Here is an 18,998-nt window from a genome sequence, read left to right as displayed (position 1 = left end):
TTCATGACTAAAACCAACGCATTATCACACTTCAAAAACTTCAAAACAAACTTGAACAGGAGAAAAGAAGAAACATAATTACTTAAAATTATTTAAAAGTCTGGATAAGTCTCAATACAAACAAGGAAATGATAGCTTCCTTGGTAGCAACCACATAATTAACTTGTCGTTGAACTTTTTGGTAACATTCCTTCGCATCCTCATGAATAGATTCCCACATCCATCATGAATAGATAATAATATATTATATGTCCTTTTCATTAAAAAAAAAAAGTTATTATATGTCTACTAATTTGGCATGCGTCATGCGTTGCCTAGTTAAAACATATTCCTCCTACTTGCAATTAATGGTCAATTTTTTTAGCAATCAATCTCCCTGCGTGTTGCTGATAGTCATAGGGATCTAAGGAGAAGACTGTATCAACAAATGTCCCAGCTTTGAGCAAGGAACCGAGCTCTTCCGCATCTACCTTGCTAAAGAGTAGCCTCCGAACGTTGCTCGATGATTCTTTCTGGCATATTACAGCTGCATATGTGGCAACCTTTTCACATATTACCGTAGGTATGCTGTAATGTCAATATTTACAAAAATCAGTGAAATTCTCAGCAAGGGAAATTTCAAAGGCTCGATTTCTTAAGATCTTTAGATATTAAGCAAACAGTTCGGCTAGATATTTTTTGTTAAGATCTTTGACCCAGTAGCAGGATTCAGTTGTGTGGTATTAATCGCCTATAACATTCATAAAGAACTGCTTCTAAATTTTATCCAGAGCTAAATCTTTGCATCCATCTCTCAAATTGTGCAGCTAATAAGAGGACCGTATAACAATTTTAAACTGACAAAGCTTCTAAAATCTCAAAATCACATTCCCAATAGCTAGGTCAATGACGTGGAAGACTGAAAACCTAGCCCAAGATTAGTTTATGCTATCCATCATATATTTGGAGTGAAATCGTGTGCGTGCACTTTATGTGCAGGATATGAACTTACTACAATCGCACAGTACCATAATGGAAGAAGCCCTCTTTTCTAGTAACAATTGGTCTCCAATCAGGGCTGCTACCGGAGTCCAAAGATAAGCCCTGTGCAGTACTGTCACAAGCTTCAAGAACCTTACATAAGCTTTGTGATGGATCAAGAACAGCCAAAAATTCAACTTCAATCAGCCAGCGTGATCCTTAAATTTGTCGTTTACTCCAAACTATTTTTCAAGATTAGTGCAACAAAGCTGGAAGGGGAAACCTTTGTGCAATAGTTGTATCCCTTGACTGCCACGATATAATGGAACAAGAGATGCTGTGAGGCAAGAAATAAATATTTCATCAGGATCTAAGACAGCAATAGAGCTGTTACTACAAGCATCAGACCCAACAGCTGAAGAAGACATCTAGGGTGTCTCTGGAGTGGGCTTTTCATCAACCACTACAGCTGGTTGAATTGATTCCCTGTTCAATTATCCCAAAGGCCACACAAATCAAAATGATGCTGTTGAGCTCTATTAGCATCTACTGAACTTGATTTAGAGCCTTCTAAGCTGCACATCGCAATAGGAGAAGCTGGAGAATTCTCAACAGGTGACAAAGATTTTCCATTACCACGACTTGTTGTAGTAGCATTTGGAGAAACCCAACTATTTGCTGTGAATATTTCTGGAAGACTTGATTCCTGTGTGGAGGGAGGGATTAGAAAGTAGAATCAGAACTCAATATTTGACGAGTCAAATTTCAATTCATTGCTTAACGAATTGAACCATGAAAAGAATGATCACATTTAACTAGTCCAATTGAATCAATATGAGCTAATTATTATTTGCATCTAGCACTTGATGCAAAACATAACAATATGCTCCTGAAGATTTTACCAAGAACAGAACATAATGAAATTCATCAAAATAAAATTTTACCAAGAACAGAACAGTTGCACAGTGTTTGAGAACATCCAGAGTCATGCGAACATCATCTAAGCTCCTGAGGATATGATGCAAAAGAAAAAAGCAAAATGAAATTATTATAGTCGATTTACAATAAAGCATTACATAAAATCGATCATTATAGTTACCTATGTGTTTGTGGTCCAAGCCCAAAATATCTTGCAAGAGTTGCCATCTGCAGTGAACACATGAATGCATTGTAACTTGAGTTAGGCAAAGCCAAACTACAAGATAGAATGTGATAGAAGTTTTTTTTTTTTAAAAGTAGAAATGTGATAGAACTCTGGGTTCAATTTTAATTTTAGAGTTTGGCTCCACTTCCACTTCCACTCCCAATTCCAATTCTTCATTCCATACGTCATACCATGCATACCATATTGAAACATTCGCTTAGTAGAGGTAAACATCGGGTCAAGCGTTGATGGGGATAAGGTTCAAGAGGCTCCAGATTGAGGGGGAAGGGCACCTACTAGTGGTGGGGTTTGGGTTTACAAGTTCTAGAAATAAAGGAGTAGTACCATCATGTCACCAGCTCTTCTTCTTCCAAATATGTCAGTCAATAAAACCAACGAGTCAATAGTACCCTTCGGTTATGGTATTAGCTGATTAATCTCCGTAAATGCATCTCTGATGCGAATACAAATTTTAAGATGATATGGCTAGCCCAAATATGTGCTACACGAAATTCAGAGAAACAAAAAAAAAAAAGAATTACAACTGTACTTTACCACACCCAGTCCATCGTTTTCTCCATTTTCTCCTATTAAAAAGCAAAGAAACAAAAGAGAAGGAAACAAACCATGAAGAAGTTCATAAACCGTATCGGCGATGTCAGCAAAAGTAGGAGCTGAGGCAACAGCATCACAAGTAATGCTGTTGCAGTGGTCAGACAAGTGAGAGGTCAGACCAAGGTGGAGTAAGAGTTGAGTTCCTTTAACTTCTTTTGGCAAACAAAGATGGCTCCAAATTCAAGAATGGCAAATCCCTGGTCGAATCAGGTTGGGACGGCGGTTTCGATGTCGAAGAGGACAATTTTTGACCTATCTTCAGTGAAACCCATAGAGGTCGACTAGAATTTCAAGCTAAGCTTCAAAGATAAATTGGAAGGAAGGGAAGCAGAATAGCGAGTCTTTTCGTCACTAAAGATCAATTGATTGATTGCAAGGTTTGTATTGTTAGTCGCTGTGTGGGTGGTAAACTCAATGCAGATGGTACAAGTCGAGGCAACCCTCTTCTAGTCAAGTCAAAGTCTCAACCATAGAAGAGAATAGAGTAAAGAAAAGAAAAGAAAATTAAAAGCTTCCATACTAAGGGAGAGGTTTCTTGGAAAGCTTCCATACTGAGGGAGAGTCATTGTGGAAAGCCATCATGGGAAAAATTGTTGGGTACCACCAATGTAGCTTTATAGTAGGCAGGCAGAGTAGCGATAACATTATTGCTGCCTAGGAAGTAATACATTCCGTAAAGAGCAAGAAGAGAGGTAAAGGATGGCTAGCAGTTAAAGTAGATCTTGAAAAGGCTTATGACAAATTAGAATAGTCCTTTATTAGGAATACTCTTAAAGTAGTGGGGATTGGAGAAAGAATTTGTGAACTCATCATGACCTGTATGTCATCTTCAACGCTGAGGGTATTTTGGAATGGCAAGGCTGCTTCAAGTTTCCAACCTTCAAGAGGGATCAAACAAGGAGATCCAATATCTCCTTATATTCTTACACTTTGCGTGGAGAGATTGGATCATATTATTAAGGATGCAGTAGACACGGGAAAATGGAGTCCTATCACTCTAAACCCAAACGGACCCTAGATCACCTATCTGTTCTTTGTAGATGATCTAATACTCTTTGGGGAAGCCTCAAGCCTACAGGTAGATCTAATGTTGGAGTGTGTAGGGAGATTTTGCAAAGCTTCGGGGCAAAAAATAAATAAAATCAAAACCAAAATGTGCTTCTCAAGGAATGTGCACTTTTCAAAGGCTATGGACCTTAGTAAACAAATGGGAGTGGGCTTAACAGGTGACCTGGGGAAGTATCTGGGAATTCCCTTGATTCATAAGTGAGGCTCGTATCCTACTTTTGCCCCAATTTTGGAGAAAACGAAAAAAGAGACTTTTCAGATGGAAGAAGGGATACTTGAATCTAGTAGGCTGCAAGACACTTATAAAGTCCGTCCTAGCAACTTTACCTATGTATTACATGCAAACGATCCTTCTTCCAAAGAAACTAGTGAAAGAACTGGAACAACACAGGAGAAGATTCTTATGGGGAGGCACAGAAGAGACAAGGAAGCTACATTTATTATCTTGGTACCAAGTGATGCAGGAAAAGAACTTGGGAGGTTTAGGGATAAAGAATTTGAGAAGACAAAACAAGGCTTTTATCATGAAACTCTGTTAGGGCCTCAACCAATTCTGAAGCCTTATGGAAAGTTCTGAAATCAAAATACAAGTGTGGGGAACAGGAATTACCAGCAGTAAGAAAGAAACAAAACTCTTCTCTCACTTGGAGTGGTATCTGTACGGTTTGGAAGAGGTTTAGGAAAGGAGTTGGAAGGAAGATAAGAAATGGCACTATGGCTTCTTTCTAGTTTGACAATTGGTCTGAAATGAACACACCACTTATTGACCTCGTTTCGAGTTATGAAGACCAAGTTGATATCGATGAATGTGTAAGAGACTATGTGACAATTGATGGAGAGTGGGATAGGGATCAAATAGGAATCTGGCTTCAGAGACAAGTCATTGATTGAATAACCTGTGCACACCCACCTGTGAGGAAAGAGGAGAGGATAAAGTATACTGGAAACCATCTATAGATGGGTGTTTTTCTGTTAGATCTGCCTATCATTTTTTGTTTGGAGGTTCCCAGGAGGAGGATAGCGTTTGGAAGCTCATATGGAGATGGAGAGTACCAGTAAAAATTAAGTCATTCATTTGGCTCTTCACTCTTGGGAGAGCTTATACGGCGAAGCTCAAGAAGCAAATAGGGATTGAGACGGCAGCGACTTGCCCATTTGGATGTGAAGAGGAGGAGGATTCAATGCACATGCTAAGGGACTACCCAAACGCCTATGAATGATGGAGATCGATAGTCCAACCCAACAGATGGAAAACCTTCTCTTTGCTTTAGGGTGCCGATTAGATGAAATGGAATCTAACTCAAGACATTGGAATAGGGTGCACCGAAAAAGTTCCTTGGGATGTTTTGTTCAGCTATATTTGTTGGGACATCTGGACCACACAATACAATAAGCTGTTCGGAGGAGAAAACATAGGAATAGAGCTCACTGCAAGAAACAGGTTTTTCAGGGCATGTTGGGATCAAGATATCCTAACTCATGATAGAACAACTCAAGTGTGGAAGGCCCATATCAGCCAAGGAGACTGTAATGGACTAGACTATGTTAAAGTCACAGTAGATGGTTCAGTGTTACCAAGTGGGAGAAAACTCACGGCGGTTCCTTTGGCAATCGTAGAATTGATTGGATTCATACATGGCCTGAATTTGTGTTGGGCCAGGGGTTTCAAGAAAATCACTTTAATCTCTGATTGTATTGAAGTGATTAATATGTGCCTGAGAGGTTGTGATAATGACCACCCTTTTAAGGATGTGGTGGATGAGGTTAGCTTTATCATTAATAGAGAGTGGCATGTTAACCTTAACCATGTTCACAGAGGTGATATAATTGCTGCGGATAGGTTAGCTAAGCTAGCTCACAGGATAGATGGAAATTATTTACTTTTTGATCACCCTCCTTTCCTTGATCAGGAGGAGGATGTTGATGAGGGTTAGACGTTCACCCCTTGTTTGTACCTCTTTGTGGTTTTAGTTTAAATGAAGCTTCAGTTTCCTATTAAAAAAAAAGGGTCAAAACTGGACATTTCACAAAAATGAAGATGTTAGCTGAGCCAATATGATGAGGGGCAAAAGCAGGTTTTTAAAAAAATTTACTTCAAATCGTGATTACAAAACTCACGAATTCAATGGACCCATATCACAAAATAATAGACTCGTTCGTTCAAACCCAAATGAAAGTTGTTCACAGTGGAACCCATAATGCATATTTGTCTTGCACTCCATATGAAATTCCTTCCTTCTATGCTTTTTCAACTTTCTTATTTGACCAGACCATGCTTTTACTTTTTCCAGCCTCAAAGTCCTCTTGCTTGACCAAACCATGTTCTTACGTTTTCCAGCCACACATGCAAAGTGGCCCTGCTTGAATTCCTTCCCCAGATATTCCCATAAGGACTTAGGGAGTAATCATTCATTGTCTTCAGCTCAGCTCATGCGTGAGTGTTTTGTTTTGCCATATGAGTGCATAGTATAAATTCTATCTATATAATGCATACATGGTATTTCGCATTCCCACTCAAATCAAGGTAATTTTATCAAAATACTGTAAACATTAAAAATAATTATCCTGTGAAAACTATTTACCCATATACCATATCTTTTAAAAGTTCTTCACGTCCAAATAAACTTTCACTCTGACAGCTTATTTTTAGTGGAAAAATGGAACTCCTTTAGGCCAAGAACGACTTCAACTATCTACATTTTCATTTTCAGCAAAAATTACAACTAAAAGCTCAATTTCATCAACTTCCGGCTTCCATCCCCGCCTTTAAAGTTATGGAGCAAATTATAGTTAAGACCCCATCTCATCATATCCATTCCTCATTTTCTTTTACTGTACATCTTCTCCTAAATAGAATGAATATGAGTAGATTTTGTAGAAAAATTTCCTTTTATCTTGATACTTAAATTTAAAAGAAAATATATAAATAAATTAAATAAAAAAATATTTAAAACTTAACAGGTTCACAAATTTTATGAAATAGCTAAATAAAAATATTAAAAACTTTAAGTTTTAGACTATTTATAACCATATAGTATTATTTCATTGAAAATTTTATATATTGTGGTATTAAAACCGTGAGTCACTAGGCTTTTTGTTTCGATATTTGGTCTATATTTTAAAACAATGTTTTGATTTGAATGAATTAATAAGTTTTAATATTATTAAACATTTTAAACATACATAAATTTAAATATATAAGGTTTTAGTCCATTTTCAATGATTTCATTATAATTTTAGATTATTTAAGTGCATTTCTAAATTATTTAATAATTTGATATTTTTCATATCTATTAATTATATGAATGTAATATTCTCTTACATTAATTATTGCGTCACCGGTCCGATCAATTGAATCATGACCCGTTGATTTTTCCGATTCGACTTCCGATTCGGCTTTTAAAACATTGGTTTTTGGGGTGGGGAAGGCCTCTTCTCCTTCAAAGAGAAGGGCATATTTGGTATTTTCATGGTGACTTGGAATTATATCTCACCCAACTGCCAACCAACTCCCAACTGAGCACCTATTAGCATTTCAAGTCATTTAGATATTCTTATATTAAAACAGAGATTTAAAAGTCTAATTCTTTTGTTGTTGCAATGTAGCAGGCTTGTCCATACCCTAGCCAAAATGAGAAAAAAAATTACTTGGCCTGCTAAAGAAGGGGAGGACGAGGTAACGTTCAAATTGGCTTTCTTCTTTTGAGATATTTATCATTTCTTAGTTTTTTGAGCTTTTCATTTTTTTTTGTCTTAGAGTTCGAGGAACATAGCATCTTTGGATAGCACAGGTGATTCCATGACATCTTGTGAGAGCACAGGCAACAATTCTGTTCATGCTGCATTAGCAAGATTGGAGAAACTCAACCTCTCTCCTACCTTGTATGTTTGTGCAGTAGACTTGATAGCCTGTCGTGGAAGTTTTCGACAATTCTTGATGATATTTAGATGGAGGCAAACTGTAATTAAAGTGCTGAGACATTACAGGATAAAGACATACCCCATCGGCAACACAAAGGACAAGAGGCACAAGCGGCACAAGTGGGCATTATATTATGTGTCTGTTGTATCTATTATTTTTTATGTTTTAATAATTCAGTTCATGCTCTTATCTATAAGACCAAACGTGGTTTGATTTAAGTTGGGGAGAATAACTGTTTGTAATTTTTTTTAAGTGCTGACTATGGTTTATCACAAATCTTTTTTCGAAAATCTAATCCAATTAAAAAAAAAAACCACAAACAAACTAAGGGCTTATTATAAGTAGCTTTTCACGGAATAGGAAAGTATGTGAGGAATACGAGGAAAGTATGGTAAGTATGTGAATGTGAGGTAAGTATGGCAGGAGTTTCTCGGTTATGTTAGGAGAACTTGCTTAAAACTACTTTTGCTTAAAAGTACTTTTTTGATGTCGCCTGCACTAAAATTAGTCAATATCCCCATCTGTGTGAGACAAAGGACTTTCTAAGCTTTGATTCTTTACTTGTTTAATATGGTTCTGAATGTTCTAACTGAGTTTGTTTAAAAAAAAAAAAATCCCTAAGTGTATGATATAGTCATGAAGAAGAGATTAACTCTAGTTTAGAATTATCAAGAAGGACTTTGCATTGTAATTTTGGGGGGGGGGGAGGCAATGATGATATGAAGTTGAAGATGGGAGATCAAATTATTTCTTAAGTATCAAAGTTTAAATAGATAGGATCCATTATACATGAGGATGGTAAAATTAATAGAGACGTTTCTCATAAAAGAGAAGGACTTTGGAGTCAAAAGGTTATACATTGTAATTCTAGGGGAGACAAGGCAACGGTGATATAGAGGTGAGGATGGGAGATCAAATTATTCTTTAAGTATCAAAGTTTTAGCTCCTTATTAGTTCAAATGAAATCCCTTTTCCAGCTACTAAGGAAAAGGAGGACATAATTTAAACAGTTTAAGCTCTAATCACAAGGTTCATTTTCCACAATTTTATTCTGGACAACCTCACCTGGGTCAACCCAATTCCAGCTCTTTCCAGCTCTTCATCAACAAGCCTGTACTCCTGCATGGCAAGCGTACCAACTGGGTTAAGTTGGTATGTTTGCTTTGTGGAGCCCTTCTTCCACTATGAAATGCCAAAGTGACCTTCCAGTGTACTTTGCTAATTCAATTCTTGAGTTTATTTATATATATAGTTAGCATATTTTTATAGTTATGTGAAAGCAAAAATTTAAAAGGTTATTTTAGTTTTTTTCTTTTGTTTTAAAAATTTGAGGGTGAGAGAAAAAGAAGAGAATTTGACTAGCAGCAATTTAACATTTTTAATATATTTGATTCTTTTATATAATTATAATTTTTATGTTCTTTTTATTTTTTCTAATTTACCTAATTTTTTAGCTAAAATAAAAGGGCATAATAGCTGAAAATAATATGATATTATATATTATAATATATATAATTAATAAAAAGATATTTGTACAAAATAATGTAAACTTTATTATACTCAGTAGTTGAAACTATCTTTCTCGAGGTTAAGATATTTTTTGTTCTATTTATAAATTACATCATTAAATTTTAATATGAATATAGTATTTTACCTTTCTATTTATTATTGTGCAAATTGTTATTTTCTTAAAAATTGTTTATATTAAATATAAGCAAAGTTAAAAAGTGGAATGTCTCTTTTAATGACAATAATATGGATCAATCGTAGCTTGTGTTCAAAAAAAGTATTTTTTTGTTTTCCCTCAATTTTTTGATGAAATTGATGATATATTATAATTTAAAAATATCTGTAATAAAAAAAGAAAAAGGTAAATTCTCTTTGTCAAGGTGGTCTGCGAAGGTAAAATGGGGAGGGAGATATGTTTTCAACTGGGCGGAGGAAGTAATATCATGTAAAAGAGAGATTGAAGGCTGAACTCGTTCACATGAACGAGTTTACTTTCCTGAGTGAAAATACGCATGTCAATGTGGTGGGAGATGACCAAGTTCTTTAATCAAATTTAAAATATTCATCCTATACCAAATATAGGTTTTAAAGTTGAGGAACCAAAATATTAACCCTATTTTAAAAGTCATTCTTAGTTTGATTTTAGGGGTAACATTTTTATAATGTCTTGATAAAAAATTGAGTCGTGTCCTCTTATTTCGGTTTTTTTTTTTTTTTAACAAATTGGAATGAAATAGAGCAGTAGTTATAATTATAATGATAATTATGGAGACAAGATGCAGCGGAGTTGGAATCATCAATACTCCTGGGCTGCAAATCTTACGATGCTATGGAGTAATTGATTTGGCTATCGACATTTTGGTTTTTTTATATCCATCGTATTAAAATTATGTTTATTTAATTTTATAATTATAAAAATATCTTCCTTTCCCTTTCCCTCCTAACCATAAACCAAAACATTGAAATCCCTCCCCTTTTTCCCTCCACCCTTAAGTTATTTTGTTTGTTTTTCAACATGGATGGCGATTGCTTGCCATGTTTAACGCGTTTTAATTAAATAAATTTTTTAAATCCACTTTTTCTTGACAATCTAGCCATCGCTGGGGAACAGTGAAAATGGGGATGCATGTTGGGTTTCAAAAGCCATCAACTTCGGTTATAAACTCTTGGAGATTTGGATTGTTATAAGGCTTGTTTTGAATGGAGGAGAATGGAGAAGAGAGAATAAAATGTGAGAAGAGTAAGGAATAAATTAAGATAAACATAAATATTGTTCACAACATAACAACATAATATAGAGAGGTGGGAATACAGGGTAAAAAATGCCCCAATTTGCCTGGCTTGTCGCGATTTCAGCCTGTTTAAGGGGAAAAAACTAGTGTTTTATATTTTCACATTTTTTTATGACAAATAAAAACAAACCAATGAAATTATTAATAAAAAACATGAATAAAATTAAACCATAAATACTAAATATCATGATATCTAAATATTTATCAACATCTAAGAACATCTAAAACATCCATAAAAAAAATAACAATATTTTTTTTTTGAATGAATAACTGAATATCATACCACAGAAATAAGGAATACAAAGGCTCAAAGTTTATCTTTCATCAACCTCCAAAAGCTAACAATATTCAAACAAGCACTATTATTAATCTTTTGAAACTTTTATCACTATAATTAATTACTCTTTTTTCGTAGTAAAAATATTAAGATTTTCTTCTTTATAGGAATTTTACTTTTAAATTTTGTAATCTAACTATTATTTTAGTTTGATATTTCAAATTCAAAATATAAAATCACAAATTATCTAAGTATAAAAATACTCTTTTACCAACTATATATAGTTTTAAAATATCAACACATAATATAAATCAAATCATTATTAAAATCCATATTAACCCATTTTCAATCAATCAAACCATGTAAATTTAATTTCAAACTAAATATTAAAAAAGCAAAAAATTATAAAAAGCCCAACCTTCGGCCGCGCGCCCGTTTAAGCCTTTTAACCTTTAAGCTTGTTTCTCAGGGAAAAGTTCCGACCCGTTTTCCGGCTCTAGATTAATATACACAAACCAACCATATGCATGCATTCCCCAAAAAAATTTACATGGCACAGCAGGCAAGTAAATGTGAATGAGTTTGCCATTACTATAATCAAATTCCATTTTGATTAATCTAGGATATATGGATGGTTTGGGAGGCAATGGGAGAATCTTTCTTGGAAGAGGTGGAGGAGACGAAGACGCCGGAGATGGAGAAGACCGAGAAGATGGAGGGAGACCTACGTCAAAGCCACTGAAGAGACTGTCGGTTTGGGACTAACTATGTGCCTCCTCTATATCACTTTCGCATTTTGGGGAGGTTCTCTTAGACATCCAACCAAGTATGAGTAGGAGTAATACTAGTCCCATAACTAGCAAAGACGACACTAACTGATTTAAACAAAAAATGTTAGAATGCTACAAATATTATATATGAACAAGTACGTTTGTTTATAAAAAAAGGGCTTCTACATTCTGCCATCGTTGAGAACGTCTTTTTAGACATATCCTCCTCCGCCCCCAATGTAGGAATTAATTGAGAGGTTAATGTTAACCTTATATGTAAAAATTATTAAGAAAAAAACATATATATATTAACTAATTTAATTAATTTTTTAATCTACTTAAATTAATTAATTAGGTATATACTAAGACCATATCATATCATATGGTATTTTTTCCTCCTGTTGATTTTAATCATCAGTTCTTAATCCCATTTATGTAGTCCTCCTTATTAGGGACTGATGCTATGCTGTTTGATAATTGATACTATTACTTCTGATTTGTTGACTAATTTGAGAAGATTAAAGATATTAGTTAAGTTAGTTATTATAGTAAATAAATGTTGTCTTTCCTAAAATGTCTTTATTAATCATATGCGTTTGAATTACAAATTGATAGTAATTTCTTAACATATGCAACTGCGATAGGGATTACTTGAGGAATATAAATAGATAAATATTAGAGACAAATAGAGGATTTTATATTTAAGATCAAATTAAAAGTCAAACTAACTCTTATATTAAGAATCAAAAATAGTATTATTTCTTGTCGCCAAGGTGGTATCATCATCGGTGACATATATTTTGTATACATTGGAGAAACTTTTACCAGTTTCAAAATTAAAATCATGTACGACGAGAAAAAAATCAAAAAGTCATTCATTTAAGTACTACTTTCAGTCCTTAATATAAGCGCTAGTTTAACTTTTACTTTATTTCTAAATATAAGAACAAAATATACTTTCTCTCTCATATATACATATGTATATTTTTTAAAGTAGTTTTTATAGTAGTTGCACACTTTAAAGTCATCAAATGGTAGTTCAGGGTAATAGACATGATTAGCAATGGTATTCTAGAGAAGATAACACATATTTATTACAAGTAATAGATTAACAAATTTTTTTTTAATTTACTGAAATTATTAGTCCATTAGTTCATATATTAAGTACCGGATGTAATATTTTATTTCCTATAAGTATGACAAAGTATGTGTGCGCGCATCATGAATTTATGTGACGCGTCCCTTTTCTTTTATTAGTCGACGTGCCCTTTCTTATAATTAATTGCTTAATACAGCCAAACGTCAAAAAACCTGCGGCACCGGTAAAGAATTACCCAGTGCCTACTCTGCATTTCGAATTTCTCATCCTCAGCGAAACATTTCTTCGTTGTCTGCAACAAGAAAGGATTATCCCTTTCTATTTGATCAGTTTTGTTTCTTCTTCTATTCAGCAATTTCTTTCTGTATTCATATATATTCAATTCTCCTTCATGCATCTTTGCGTATAGTTTAATTGCTGCAATTAATTAATATCCAGAAAGATCAGGCCCTGTATGCCTAAAGGCTGTGAGCTTCATCAATAAAGGAGTTACCTTCACACGATCCCTCATTCACTCTGTGGTAACCTATCAAATCAGGTTTCAATTCAATTTTACCATAATTACTATCGGCCGCTTCCCATATTCCAACTTAAATTTTGTCTCATGAGTTAATGTCTTTTAGGTCTTGTTAATACATATAGCTATCATAAGGTGATAGTACGATGAAGAATCAGGAGCCGAAGGAGGTAGCATGGAAGAAAGTAGTATGGACTATCAAAAAGCTTAGTACATTGCAGACCAAACACGAACACCCTTCTGAGGTTTTCATTATTGGCCGTTGTGCTTGGTATGAGTGAGAATCTATCATATACTCATAAAAACCTCTCATCTCTTATTCTATGAATACAATTCCTCGTTAATTTCTTTCTGCATCCTTTTCAGTCAGCGTAAATGTACGTGCTTTCGTTTGGATGAGATAATTATCCATTCACATACAAGATGATTAAATTAACATCTCTCTCTCTCCATCTCTCTCTCTGTTCTTTTAAAAATATTTTTGGTGGGAGATTGGTGGTAGGAAAATTGCTTTATGCCGAGGAAGACTATTTGTGGATATATTTTTGCTCGTAGCTGATCCTTTGACTTTGCCACATGGTTGGAGTATATCTGCAGCCTACACATTCACGGTGGTCAATCAAGCTTCCATTGAAAAATCTGACATAAGCGGTATTATTCCACACTGCTTCATCGTTTATTCTTTTTTCTCTAGCAACCTAAAGGGTAAATAAATAAAATAATAAACTGTACTATGAAGGCATAACAAAATAATTAAAAGTGGATTATAATTTTATATTAGAATGGGACGGGCCAATCTTACAATAGTCTTCTATTGATGCTCCTTTAATGCTGCAGCTGGATACAAAAAGTTCTGTGCAGGTAATAATAATTGGAGTTATGGATCTTTTATTCTGATCTTAAATATAATATCTCAATCTACTTTATCTTTTGTATTTATTAATTTTTTTCTAAGACAATCGTTCTAATAATGGTAGTTCTAGTTAATAAACTTGATTAGCAAGAATATTTTAGAAAAAATAACATTTATTTATTATAAATAACTAATTTAACTAGGCTTTTATATTTAAAACTAGGCTCTTATGTTTAGATCTAGAGGTAGCACGTAATAAGCATGGTATGATTGTCACAGGAGACTTGTTGCATACAGAAAAAAAAAAAAAAAAAAGATAGCCGCTGGTCAATGGGTATACATTTGGAAGCGGCCAATGCTTCGAGTTGGCCTCAACGGGGGAGTGTACTTGCATCCTTCAGCATAAATGTGGTCAATCAACTTTTCAGGGAAAAATCTCTAACATACGGAGGTATTCTTGCATATTCATTATTCATCGTTGCGTTATTCCTCTTCTAGAAAGTTGTTTTGGCTTTGATAGTGTCATTTTTAACTGTAAGGTCCTTTTTCTAAATTTGAAAATGGCAAATTATTATATTTGGGGCGATTTGATTGAATAATGCAGGAGCAGATGTACAATGCAAGTTCTATGCAGATAAACATAAATTGGGTTACCTTAGTTTTATGCCCCTGAGTGAACTTGAGGAGCCATACAAGGGATATATGTTGAATGATAAATGAATTGTTGAAGTTGAATTATTCTCCGTGACATTTGATGGCATTGAACCTCCAAAAGATGATGATGTCGTTGATTTCAAGGGCTGGGGAAAAATAGGCAAATTGTTGGTTCCACTAGTAGAGGAGGTTTGTTTGAGGCAGAGGAAGACTTTTTTTTTTCCCCTCTCCTTTTTTGAACTTCAGCCGCAGGATTGCAAGAGCTCATCACAGCTTTGAGGAGAAGGATTTGGACGTAGAAATTGGATATGAAAGACCTTAATCCTGTACATGGATAATGTAACCAATTCAACGCATCCTAGATATATGCACAGAGATAGCAGTGTTGTTATTTGATTTTTTTTTAATGCAAAATACCATTAAAAGATTCAACATCGAGTAATCTTGAATTAAAATTTTGTTCTGATATTAAATAAGGAAATAAACTAACTAAAATGAAAAAATCCAAAAAAGTTAGGACTCGTGTTAAAGATTTTATTGTTGCTGTTAAAAGATGGAATAAATTTTGATTCGAACCCAAGACTTGTCATTTGTAAAACGTTTTGAGTCATGAACTCAGATTTTAACAGTTTAAGTGAAATAATAATATTTTTTTATTAAATATTAAATCTAAAGTATTATTATTTTAATTCACATTCTCCTTAGGATATTATTAGGGTTAATATAAAGTTTAATCCTTTAAATTTGTTCTCATTTTGTTTTTAATCCTTAAATTTTAAATTTATAGGTTTTGGTTTCTTAAGAGGTAAAATGGTTCAAGTTTTTATTAGGTTATATGGACTAATGTTATAAATAAAAAGAAACTTGATGACCAAATTAAAATTTGTAATAACACATATTATTATTTTAAGGGAAAATGACATTAAGATCCCACATAAGGAAATATACAACAAAAAAGTCTCTACAAAATATGATAATTCTTTTGAAGTCCCAAAGGGATTTGGCTGCAATATTTAGAAACTTAAAAAGACTTTTTTGTCCTGGCATAACAGAAAGAAGAGGCGCTAAGTTTCCCACACAGTGTGAGGCTGCTATGGTTGAGAGAGAGGATGTGAAGAAAGAAGGAAGTACCTATTGATGATGAAGCATCTTCTCCATTAATATTAGTGAACTCCAAAGAGCTTACATTTGAATTTCCATAAATTTTCAGGTCTGGAACTTTCTTTCCTCTCCTCTCCTATAACATTTATCTTGACAGATTGATTGTGTTTGGGAATGGGAATTCAGAAAATCGTTATTGCCTTTGGGTGCCACAAAGCTTTTGGTTTTGGTCTAAGATGAAGAAGTTAATTAATGGAAAAGCTGTGTTTTTGGTTGGTGTGTGTTGGTGATTTAAGCTGGGGTAGTAGGATGATGATGGGTGCTCTGTTTTTGGGTATATTGTTGGTGATTTTGCTCTATTTTGGCACAGTTTAGTAGGAAAGGAATAAAAGATAAAGATTAGTGTGGGTAGAAACTCTTAGTAGGAAATGGGATATTGTGCTACCAATCAGGCCACGATAGTTGTCAATATAGGCCACGGCAGTTGTTAGCGTTGCTGCTTCACTTGTCAATGACAGCTGTGTAATTCTTGATGTAGGTTTATATTATTGATGACAAGTACGTTTAGAAAGCATCTATTTTGCTTTGTTCATATAGGGAGAAGTTTATAAATAATGGGGAAGATGATATGAGATATGTGAGAGGTAGTGTAAGAACAAGTATAAAAGAGGGTACAAGTTATAAATAATTGAAGGAAATTACATCATCAATTGTTGGAAAAGAAGGTAACTCATTTCTTTTGAAATTCTTAGTTATGTTTGATAAAAAAAAATTTGTGGAGTTGGTAGATGATGATGGGGTAGAATATTTGATAAAGTTTAATGAAAGTAGTCATGTGTGTGTAGAAGAGAATGACAATAAATACTTTATAGAAGCAACAAGGGATAATGCCATAGACGAGTAAAATGTGTAAATTTAGTTTAACAAATGTGGTATTGTCATTTCTTGGTATGTCAGTTGTTACTGTCTTGTTACCAACTTGTCAATGCATATACCCTGACTTGTCATTTTCTGTAAGATTGATCAATTATTTAGAGGTGTAAATGGATTGTCTATGTCTCTACCTACCTTGTTTGATGAGATTGGAGAGCCACCATCAATTCCTTGTGCTGTTGAAATGATCCAGCACCTAACCACAAATGAATTCTACAAAATGGAATGATTTGATTATTAAAGAAGGACAAATATTTCCAAATACCACTACCCTCTGAGAAACATTATACAAGTACAGCATATCCCAGAAGTTTTCCTACAAATTTATCAAGAATAATCAACAAAAGATTATTGTGAAGTGCAAGGTCAATGGTAGTACTGTCCTTTGTCAATGGTAGCATTATAACTTGTCAATAGTGACATCAATGTAAGTTGTCAATGGTAGCGTTGTGACTTGCCAATGGTGGCAACGTTCCTTGTCAATTTATATGCTTATATGAAACTTTAAGTTTTATAGTAACACCTTCTTCTTTATACTTATATTTTAATTTAAATATTACTTGAATGAACATTATAATTAAACAACACCTTCAGTTGTGAATTTGGTATAAAACAATAAAAATAAAAATATAATAAAACCTGGAGAATTTGGTATAAACATAATTTGATTAGTTTGTGACAAAATGACTTATCGACCATCAAGCTATTACTATCTATTACTAACACCCTTAATTGCCAATCATCTTATAACACATATCATGGCCTAATGGAACAAAAAATTAATTGACTAATCTATCTCCTCTTCTTGCTCTTGTTGTCGTCCGATAGCATTGACATCACTTTATCCCCATATTCATTATTTAGATGCGTGACCAACCGCCATAAACAGCCAACCTTTAACTCTTATGGTTTATTGTTAGAGTATCATGGCATTGTATATTACAGCAGTAAATAACTACACACAATGTTTGTTGCCAAAAATTACTTCAGATTGGAGTGCCTTTTATTTCTCCCTTTTTTCTTCTTTGTATCATGTTGCTGCTCACCCTCCTTCTTTGCATGTTCTTACTCTACTTGTTGGGAATAAGGAAAAACATGAAGGGTAATAACTTATGCCCTCTTTTATATTTGTTGTTCTTACACTACCTTCCACATATCTCATATCATCTTCCCCATTATTTATAAACTTCCCCCTATATGAACAAAGCAAAATAAATGCTTTCTAAACGTACTTGTCATCAATAGCTGTCATTGACAAGTGAAGCAGCAACGCTGACAACTGTCGTGGCCTATATTGACAACTATCGTGGCCTGATTGTCAACATAATATTCTATTTCATACTAAGGGTTTCTACCTACACTAATCTTTATCTTTTTCTTTCTTTACAAAAAAAATTAAGGGTTAATATAATTTTAATCCATTAATTTTGTTCTCATTTTGATATCACTTCTTCAAATTTCAAATCATAAGTTTTGGTTATAAGTTTCTTTTTATTTGAAACATTGATCCTTATATTTGAAAAAAAAGACTATTTTAACCATTGAGGGATCAGAACCTGTGATTTGAATTTGAAAAACTAAAATAAAAATTCATGTAAACTTGAAAGGTCAAATATAATATTAATCTAAAATTAATTTATAGTATTAGCCAAAAACTTTCCATCTTGTCTTCCCCGGAAGTCGGAATAGAGCAATGATCCTACAGAACTGACGACAAAAGAAAAATTGTGCGAGTAAGTGAATTAAATATTTAACATGACAACTAGAATGGAATGGAGATAAAATAATTAAATGAGGAATTGTGTTGTAGTGTTATTGTATTTTAATATTTGATTGAAAATTGCCTCCTCATTCCTCGCATTGGTATTTTTTAAGTCAATCAAGTGATCCTTTTCAAAATCAAAATTATTTGGCTTCTAGTATCATATCCTCTTAATTTTAATCATAAAAATAAGGAATATAAATTAGGCCATGGGTTAAGAAGGGTAACCAATAGAAAGATGGCACAACTTTTGAATTAAGATCAAACGGGATCAAACTGTTATTTCTGGAATATCTTGTTAATATTAAACATAATAGGAATATAGACTAAAAATTCTAGAAAATTTTTCAAAAATATGAAAAATAAAATAAAAGGTACAGAACAGTATTTGAGGCATGGAAGATGAAAATAGGATGAAAATAATTTATTTTAGAATTTTTATATTTTTTGAAATTTTGAGTAATTAAGGAAAATTGGACAAATTGAATTATTTAAAATATATTGGGGCCTCAATAATTCATG

At 33.6% G+C, this 18,998-nt stretch overlaps 1 protein-coding gene and 1 pseudogene across 1 annotated transcript; both read right to left on the bottom strand.

Moving 5' to 3' along the window:
* Positions 1-344: 344 nt before the first annotated feature.
* Positions 345-1,388, bottom strand: LOC114744706 (protein NEN1-like). Its single transcript, XM_028932879.1, has 3 exons — positions 1,244-1,388; positions 992-1,157; positions 345-567 (listed from the first exon to the last, which is right to left on the bottom strand). Exons 1-3 carry the CDS (start codon positions 1,386-1,388, stop codon positions 345-347), a joined length of 534 nt encoding a protein of 177 aa, XP_028788712.1.
* Positions 1,389-1,450: 62 nt separating this feature from the next.
* On the bottom strand, positions 1,451-2,991 carry LOC114744697 (protein NEN3-like; annotated as a pseudogene).
* Positions 2,992-18,998: the final 16,007 nt, after the last annotated feature.

Source organism: Neltuma alba, unplaced genomic scaffold, assembly GCF_004799145.2.
Source record: "Neltuma alba isolate B1F8T4 unplaced genomic scaffold, ASM479914v2 tig00000739_pilon, whole genome shotgun sequence".
In the NCBI taxonomy this organism is placed as follows: domain Eukaryota; kingdom Viridiplantae; phylum Streptophyta; class Magnoliopsida; order Fabales; family Fabaceae; genus Neltuma; species Neltuma alba.
The sequence above is the reverse complement of the archived record's forward strand: the minus strand, read 5'-3'. Positions and strand labels throughout refer to the sequence as shown.

Excerpts from the sequence above, each read along its gene's own strand:
- LOC114744706 (XM_028932879.1), bottom strand. The coding sequence starts at position 1,388 with ATGTCTTCTTCAGCTGTTGGGTCTGATGCTTGTAGTAACAGCTCTATT. Across the intron at positions 1,158-1,243 it reads GATACAACTATTGCACAAAG|TTGAATTTTTGGCTGTTCTT; the intron begins GTTTCCCCTTCC and ends GGCTGATTGAAG. Across the intron at positions 568-991 it reads TATGGTACTGTGCGATTGTA|CATACCTACGGTAATATGTG; the intron begins GTAAGTTCATAT and ends TTGACATTACAG.